This window comes from Populus euphratica, unplaced genomic scaffold (assembly GCF_000495115.2).
Source record: "Populus euphratica unplaced genomic scaffold, PopEup_1.0 scaffold10.1, whole genome shotgun sequence".
NCBI lineage: Eukaryota > Viridiplantae > Streptophyta > Magnoliopsida > Malpighiales > Salicaceae > Populus > Populus euphratica.
This window is the reverse complement of record NW_011499856.1, coordinates 2,247,264-2,255,673: the sequence shown is the minus strand read 5'-3', so window position 1 is coordinate 2,255,673 and position 8,410 is coordinate 2,247,264. Positions and strand designations below refer to the sequence as shown.

Sequence of the window (8,410 nt, the reverse complement as noted above, 5' to 3'; positions counted from 1 at the left end):
TATATATATATATATATATATATATATATATATATATCCACAATTAAAGCTGATTTATGATATAAAAAGGGGGATAAGGGTATCCCCACTTTGAGAAAATACATCGAAAACTCAGGGAAAGTGAGAGTATCACATGAAATCGGTGCTCATTTTAGTTTCATTTCATTTTTTTTATTTTTTTATTTTTGGGTAGATGCTAGTCTTGAGTGCTACAGCAACATTGTTCGACTTTAGTTATTTCAAAGAAATGTTGGGCTGTTGAAAGTTTGGAACAATTGTTGAGATTTAGACACTTTTAATATTTTGTATTAGAAAACAAAAGGGTATTTTTTAATTAGTTATTATATTTTTCATGGTGTGCTAGTTTTGAGGTTTAAATCCATGATTAAGTCAATAAATGAAAAAAAAAAAACATACCGATGTCACCATCATATCAATCTTTTGAGATTAAAAATATTTAATATACATATAAATATAAATAGCCAATAAATATAAGAAAACTTTAAAATTGGATTGAGTTTTTTATAGCTGTAATTTAGAAAGAATTTGAGAATGTGTTAGTGATTATTTTTAAAGTGTTTTTTATTTGAAAAAACATCAAAATAATATATATTTTTTATTGTTTAAAAATTATTTTTTATATTAATATATTAAAACAATATAAAAAATTAATTTTAAATAAAAAAATTTAAATTTTACCTCACTATCATTCAAAACACAATAAATAACAAGATTGAAGTTTGAAGTTGAAGCATATATATATATTTTATTTTTGAACTTGATTGTTTTTGCAAAATAAAATCTCATGTCTAACAAGAAGAATGTTTAAATTAATAAATATAAGAATAAAAAATAACATATTCCTATTCCTGATGATAAAGAATTTATATATTTTGATCATGTGGTTTATTACATGAAGATTGAAGGGTTGTGTTGTAAATATTTGGCGGTGCGTAGAGTTGTAGAGTTATAGGTATCTTCTCGTGATTTATGGGGGAAATAAATATTATTAATAACGAAAATGACTTTTTTTCATTAATTTATAGTGATCAAGATGTTTATGCTTCTGCACTCTTCGCAAACAATCTGCGTGGATGGAGATGCGCTAGTGTGAGCAGTGGGCTATGCCGTGGTGTGTTTGAAAGTTGTTATTTAAAATATTTTTTATTTAAAAATATATTAAAATAATATTTTTTATTTTTTAAAAATCTTTTTAAATAAAAAACAACCATCTCGACAGCTCAAAAGTAGTTGAGGTGTGTGTTTTTGCAGGGTAAAAAACAAGAATGGTCCTTTCCAATAAAGGACATAAATTATGTCCAAGCTCAGACAAAAATTCTTTCCCTTTGGGTCTTGCCCGAACTGTCATAGTCCTGTCCAAACTTTTTTCTGTTTTTAATTTTGTGCACTTATCAATAGCTTATTTAAGAAGAAAGATGATCTACACGCAAACTTTTCATGTTAAATTTTCATATATCTAATTTGTCAATTCATAGACGGTAAATTGTGGATCTTATTTATGAAAAATAATTACCGCATATGTTTATATAAAAGAACTTATTTATAAAAAAAATTGTTTCTACAATATCACTTAAATTTTGATATATAAATCCCTAAAGAAAGAGAAAGGTGTGTTACAAAAGAAAGCCTTTTATTCGTGCACTGAGGAAAATTAATCATGGATTTTTTTTATTTTTTATTTCTTTGTCTATATCATGAAACATGGGAATTTAGGAGCAATTTAAACCAACAATATTGGTTTCAAAATCATGATATATATTTCAATTAATTAATTATATAAAAAATGATATCCCTAATTTAACTGTCCCTAATATTTCTCCTTGACTGCTCCATTTTCTCGCTAAATCCCTTCACGCATAGAGAACTATTGCACTCGCGTCTCCCGGTTAGCATGGGACGATGAGCTATCGCTGTTTGTGAAAAATCCCTAGGTAAGTCGACTACGGATTTGAATTATTTTATTGATGGCGGCTGCTTCTGCCAGCCATTTCACTGTCTATTTGTTGACCTTTCTTTTTGTGGACCTCGAAGAGTTATTTATTCTTTGTTGGCTCTAATGAATCTGTTAATGGGTTTTAGTGGACTTATTTGGTCAAGCATCCAACCTCTAAGAACAATGAGGCTTCTGAGGCCCATGTTTCTCCTTAGAAACATATTGATCCACAAAAGACATCATGGGCTTCAAGGGCTAAACCTTTATCCAAAGTGAAATGATTTTTTTTTATTATTATTTTTAGATTGAAGATGATTAAAATTTGGAAAACATAGATACAAATTCCGTGGGCAATTTCGTTTTGGTTTATATATCTAATTTAAGACAATTAGTTGTGTTCTTCCTTTTCTTTTCTTTTTTGGTGTAGTGGTACTATAATTTATTATTGATGCGTAGATTACTTAGTGCTAGAAATCTTTTTCACCCTTAAATAGTAGATAAGCTGAACCAAATGTTTTTGGCTTAGTGGATGTTTGTTTTAGCGGTAGAAATAGTATTTTAAAAAATTTTAAAATGTTTTCTGGTTTAAAATTATTTTTTTATATTTTTAAAGTATTTTAATATGTTAATATTAAAAATAAATTTAAAAATATAAAATAATATCATTTTAATTAACTCAAATTAATTAATTCATTCAACTAGTAACTATGTTATGGCACGGGTTTAATTACTATAATTATAAGTATAATTCATGTGTATACAGTAATTTTTGACGGTCGAAAAACACGAACATGGATTAATTATAAAAAAAAAAATGGACCTTTTACATCTTCATCAAAACTTTGCATGTCAGCAATTATATTTGCTCGAAACAGGCTCTAAATTGTACTGAGAAAATCAATATTTATTTTAAAAAATAATCTTTATGATGGCCAACACATCATCCCCGGGTAAAGCATCTTGTAACGTGGGATCTGCTAGCTCAAATCAAGTAAATGGTACTATATGATGGGCTGCCGAAATGATTTTATGTGAACCTCGTAACAAGAAAGTCATAAAACAATTTTTTTTTTATATTCACGAACTATTATTTTTTAGTTTAAAAGGTATTTAAAATTTTTTATTTTTTATGTTCTCATATCATTTTAAAAAATATTATTTTAATATATTTAAAAAATACACTTTAAAATGCTATACAGCTAGAGTAATCCATCACAAAGGACAATAGTGTGTTAATGGAACTCACTAGCAATAAATTAATTGAAATACATAAACAATAATGAATGGTGTCTAAGAGTTATATGGAATGTGAAAGGTCACCTCACCATCAAGAAATATAAAAATAATGAAAGTCTGATTGGAAAGTAGCAAAGAGCTTTAATTCCGTGTTTGTTATGGTGGCGATGATAAATTTTTCTATTGTTTTTTTATTAATATATCAAAATAAACAAATAATATTTTTTTAAAAATAAATATATTTTTGAAAAGCATAGAGAACTATTGCACTCGTGTCTCCCGGTTAGCATGGGACGATGAGCTGCAACATTTTTGCGGTGGATTGGCTATAAGGGCGACCATCACCGACAAAGACATGTACACTAGCTCATTGTTGTGGGAAAAAAAATATATATATATATATATATATATATATATATATATATCCACAATTAAAGCTGATTTATGATATAAAAAGGGGGATAAGGGTATCCCCACTTTGAGAAAATACATCGAAAACTCAGGGAAAGTGAGAGTATCACATGAAATCGGTGCTCATTTTAGTTTCATTTCATTTTTTTTATTTTTTTATTTTTGGGTAGATGCTAGTCTTGAGTGCTATAGCAACATTGTTCGACTTTAGTTATTTCAAAGAAATGTTGGGCTGTTGAAAGTTTGGAACAATTGTTGAGATTTAGACACTTTTAATACTTTGTATTCGAAAACAAAAGGTATTTTTTAACTAGTTATTATATTTTTTATGGTGTGCTAGTTTTGAGGTTTAAATCTATGATCAAGTCAATAAATGAAAAAAAACATACCAATGTCACCACCATATCAATTTTTTGAGATTAAAAATATTTAATATACATATGGATAGCCAATGAATATATGAAAACTTTAAAATTGAATTAAGTTTTTTATAGTTTTTTATATCAATACATTAAAACAATATAAAAATATAAAAAAATTAATTTTAAATGCAAAATTTCAAATTTTACCTAAATGTTGTTCAGAACATAATAAATAACAAGATTGAGGTTGAAGCGTCTATACTTTATATTTTAGCTTGATTGCTTTCGCAAAATCAAATCTCATATCTAACAAGATGAATGTTTTAATTAATAAATATGAGAGAAAAAAATAACATATTCCTATTACTGATGATAAAGAATTTATATATTTTGATCATGTGGTTTTTATATGAAGATTGAAGGGTTGCGTTGTAAATATTTGGTGGTGCGTGGAGTTGTAGGGTTATAGGTATCTTCTCGTGATTTATGGGGGAAATAAATATTATTAATAACGAAAATGATTTTTTTTCATTAATTTATAGTGACGAAGATGTTGATGCTTCTGCACTCTTCGCAAACAATCTGCGTGGATGGAGATGCGCAAGTGCGCGCTGTGGGCTTTCTGTTTATAGTTGTTATTTAAAATATTTTTTATTTATAATTATATTAAAATAATATTTTTTTTATTTTAAAATAAGCCCTTTAACTTTTCGAATCTCGACAACTCAAAGTAGTTGAGGTGTTTGTTTTTGCAGGGTAAAAAAAAGAATGGTCCTTTCCAAGAAAGGACATAAATTATGTCCAAGCTCAGACAAAAATTCTTTCTCTTTGGGTCTTGCCCGAACTGTCATAGTTCTGTCCAAACTTTTTTTTGTTTTTAATTTTGTGCACTTACCAATAGCTTATTTAAGAAGAAAAATGATCTACAAACAAACTTCTCAAGTTAAATTTTCATCTAACTAATTTGTCAATTCATAGACGGTAAATTGTGGATCTTATTTATGAAAAATAATTACCGCATATGTTTATATAAAAGAACTTATTTATAAAAAAAATTGTTTCTACAATATCACTTAAATTTTGATATATAAATCCCTAAAGAAAGAGAAAGGTGTGTTACAAAAGAAAGCCTTTTATTCGTGCACTGAGGAAAATTAATCATGGATTTTTTTTATTTTTTATTTCTTTGTCTATATCATGAAACATGGGAATTTAGGAGCAATTTAAACCAACAATATTGGTTTCAAAATCATGATATTCCAATTAATTAATTATATAAAAAAATGATATCCCTAATTTCATTGTCCCTAATATTTCTCCTTGATTGCTCCATTTTCTCGCTAAATCCCTTCACATTATGCTCCTATAATTTCGATTCCCTGATCTTCATGAGCTCGATCTTATTGCTTTTTCGATCTTCCCTTGATTTCTTATCTCCTAATCCGATTTGTTTCCAAAGATTGCTCGGTAAATATTCTGGGAGAGTAACTGAAATCCTCCTCCGCTGAGGGAATTATTAATTAGAATAAAAAATAATCTGGGTCCAAATTCAACACGCCTTAACACACAGCAAAGATATATAAAGTATCAAGAAAAGCAAAATTATTGGATCACCTCCCTGTCAAATATTTTAAGCTCGAGGCTATTTCCTTCTTTTTCTCCAACGCGTTAGCAAATTATATACAATACCATGTCAACCTGTGTATACACACAACTGTCCTTAGAATCTTCGACGGTTTCTTCTCTTTTCTTTGTTTTGATAATTTAGACTTTTCTTTTGCCCTCTATAAAGGCGTCGCCCCCTCGCAAAACAACCATCCTTTTCACTCTTCTCCCCCGTAGACTTTCTCCAAATTTCATCCCTTCAGCCCTCTATCCATTTTACTTCTTCAAATTCTTAAAACTCCTGTGTTTACTCCCTCAAACTTGGTCACTCTTTGAAAGATTCACCCTTAACTAGGAAGTTCAACTTGTCTCCATTTGATTGATTCAAGTGTTGTATTTAAAAGGGTTGATTTGTGTCTCTTGCTAGTGCTCAAAAAACTTCTTTAAATTAATATCTTGAATTCTTGATTCTGCTCAGCGTTCTTGATGGGGAACTACGTTTCTTGCACCTTGTCAAACCCACAAGGGCGCAAGAACTCATCAAAATCAACAAAAGTGATCCTCCCAACGGGAGAAATCAAGAAGATCCAGCAACCCACAAAAGCAGCGGAGCTCATGTTGGAGGCGCCAAACTTCTTTATAGTCAACTCCAAGTCCCTCAAAATAGGCAGAAGGTTCTGTCCTCTCAGTGCAGATTATGAACTTGGAAAGGCCGACGTGTATGTCATGTTTCCAATGCGTAAAAAGAACTCAGTGGTCACTGCTGGTGACATGGGTGCTTTATTCGTGACTGCCAACTCGGTTATGAAAAGAGCTTCTAAAGGGAACATAAGGGTCCTGCCTGAATCAAAGGTAGAGATTCCACAAGATATGGAAAGAGATGATATCGATGAAGCTCCAAGGCTCAGTTTGGAGGGAATAGAAGATGTTTCTGCTCACGAGCTTATCCATAGGATGTCAATTTCAAGGTCGAAGAAGCCATTGTTGGAGACCATAGAGGAAGAACCGATTCGCTCAAAGTGATTTTGTAGGTGGGGGTGGAGGGTTATTGCTTGTTGGAGGCCAAAGGTTTTAAAATTTGGTTGATATGTAGGATTATAGGGGTGTGTTTGTTTCTTTGGAAAAACTGTACTGTCAAAGTTTTAGGGAGGGAAAAAAATAGGCAGGAAAAATATATTAAATCTTCATTAAAATTAAGAATATAGAAGAAGAAATTTATATTATGGATTGTAATTTGTTGATATATATATATAGTCTTTTCAATGATCATATGAGAAATCAATTTTAGCTCACACAATATTACAAGCAATGTGGATGTGTTAAAAAATCTACCGGTTCAATTTTTTCGGTTTTATATTAATAATATTTGATATTTTTTAGTTTTTTCATATGCTAATATTAAAAAAATATTTTAATATATTTTTAAATAAAAAATACATTAAAAAACAACATTTATGACAGGCTATAAAACTTAAGCTTCAATATTACGTAAAAAAATAAAAACCTTCAAGCCGAAGATCAGACATGAGACATTAAGTTTAAATATTTTTTTCCACACTTTCATTGGTTAATCATCCATGATTCAAGGGATAGTTTTTAATCTTAGAAGCTAGTCAACTCCCTTCACAATCAACTACGTACCTTGTATATTGAGCAAAACTTGGCTATTTGATGAGCTTATTTAGCATTTAAAGGGATAGCGTATAATTTATTTATTCTTCAAAACAAAACCAAAAGTAAAAATAATTAAGAGTTGAATTTTAACATTTTCATCCATGGAAGTTGCGGTTCCTTCGTTCAGGTCCGGCTCCACTCAAACTTAGAAACTCCCAATTTCCCTAAAAGTAATTTAGATTTTACCCTATTAAGTTTTTTTTTTCTTTTGAATTTTGGACTTTCAAAAAAATTGTTAACATGAATCTAATAAGCAAAATGGTAAAAAAAAAATCATGAAATGAGTATATGAATGGTTGAAATATGTTAAAAATATATTTTTTGAATTTTTTATTCTTTTTATCTTTGAAAAATATTTTGGAAATGGGGTTTGGATTATGACATATACCCCTCTTTATAATGCATATCATATAAAGTTCATGCAAAATGTTTTTTATATATTTTGTTTAGTAAACTTGTAAATAAAAGATGATATTTTTTTTTAAAAAAAAAACTTTAAGAAGTGGCACAGCCAAGAAGTGACTCCGCTAAAGAATTTTTAAATTGATCAAATTGAGAATCAACCTATAGTAAATTTTTTAAATTAATTGAATCAAATGGTAATTGAGAGTTGAACAACCTCATTAAATCTTGAATTGGACTTAAATGATTGAAAGGCGGCCCACTTCATAAAATTTTTAAAAGACTGGCTTGGAATTTAGATTTTCATAAGCGATTCTTCTTGGAGATAAATATGCAGGAGTCTTTTATGGTTCAATTTCACATAAAGATTGAACCTGGCATTTTAAGAGATAAAATATAAGTGTTTTTCAAAATGATCATTTAATAGTGTGACGAATTGGGAGTGTTTTTCAATATGTCATTACATAGAGTACGAAATCGAAGTAATCCTTAAAATAATAGTTTCATTGAGTAATGAACTCAAAGTTTTTCAAAGTAATCATTCTAAAAAGTGATGAATTCGAAATAATTTTTAAAATATTAACTTTAAAAAGTGAAGAATTCAAAGTAATTTTTAATAAATAATTATGTTATGAAATGTTTTTTAACATGTTAATTTATAGAGTAACTAAGTTAAAATGTCTTTGAAATTGGTCATTTTATGAAGTAATGAAATAAAAGTATCTTTGAAAATAATCATTTTTACATAATAATGAACTTAAAGTGA

At 28.8% G+C, this 8,410-nt stretch overlaps 1 protein-coding gene across 1 annotated transcript; it reads left to right on the top strand.

Annotated features, from left to right (window-relative positions):
- Positions 1–5,697: 5,697 nt before the first annotated feature.
- On the top strand, positions 5,698–6,853 carry LOC105123433 (uncharacterized). The gene has a single exon (XM_011023021.1). It carries the CDS (start codon positions 6,055–6,057, stop codon positions 6,589–6,591), a length of 537 nt encoding a protein of 178 aa, XP_011021323.1. The 5' UTR covers positions 5,698–6,054; the 3' UTR covers positions 6,592–6,853.
- Positions 6,854–8,410: the final 1,557 nt, after the last annotated feature.

What these genes read in the sequence shown, in the direction of transcription:
- LOC105123433 (XM_011023021.1), top strand. Translation starts at nt 6,055, where the DNA reads ATGGGGAACTACGTTTCTTGCACCTTGTCAAACCCACAAGGGCGCAAG.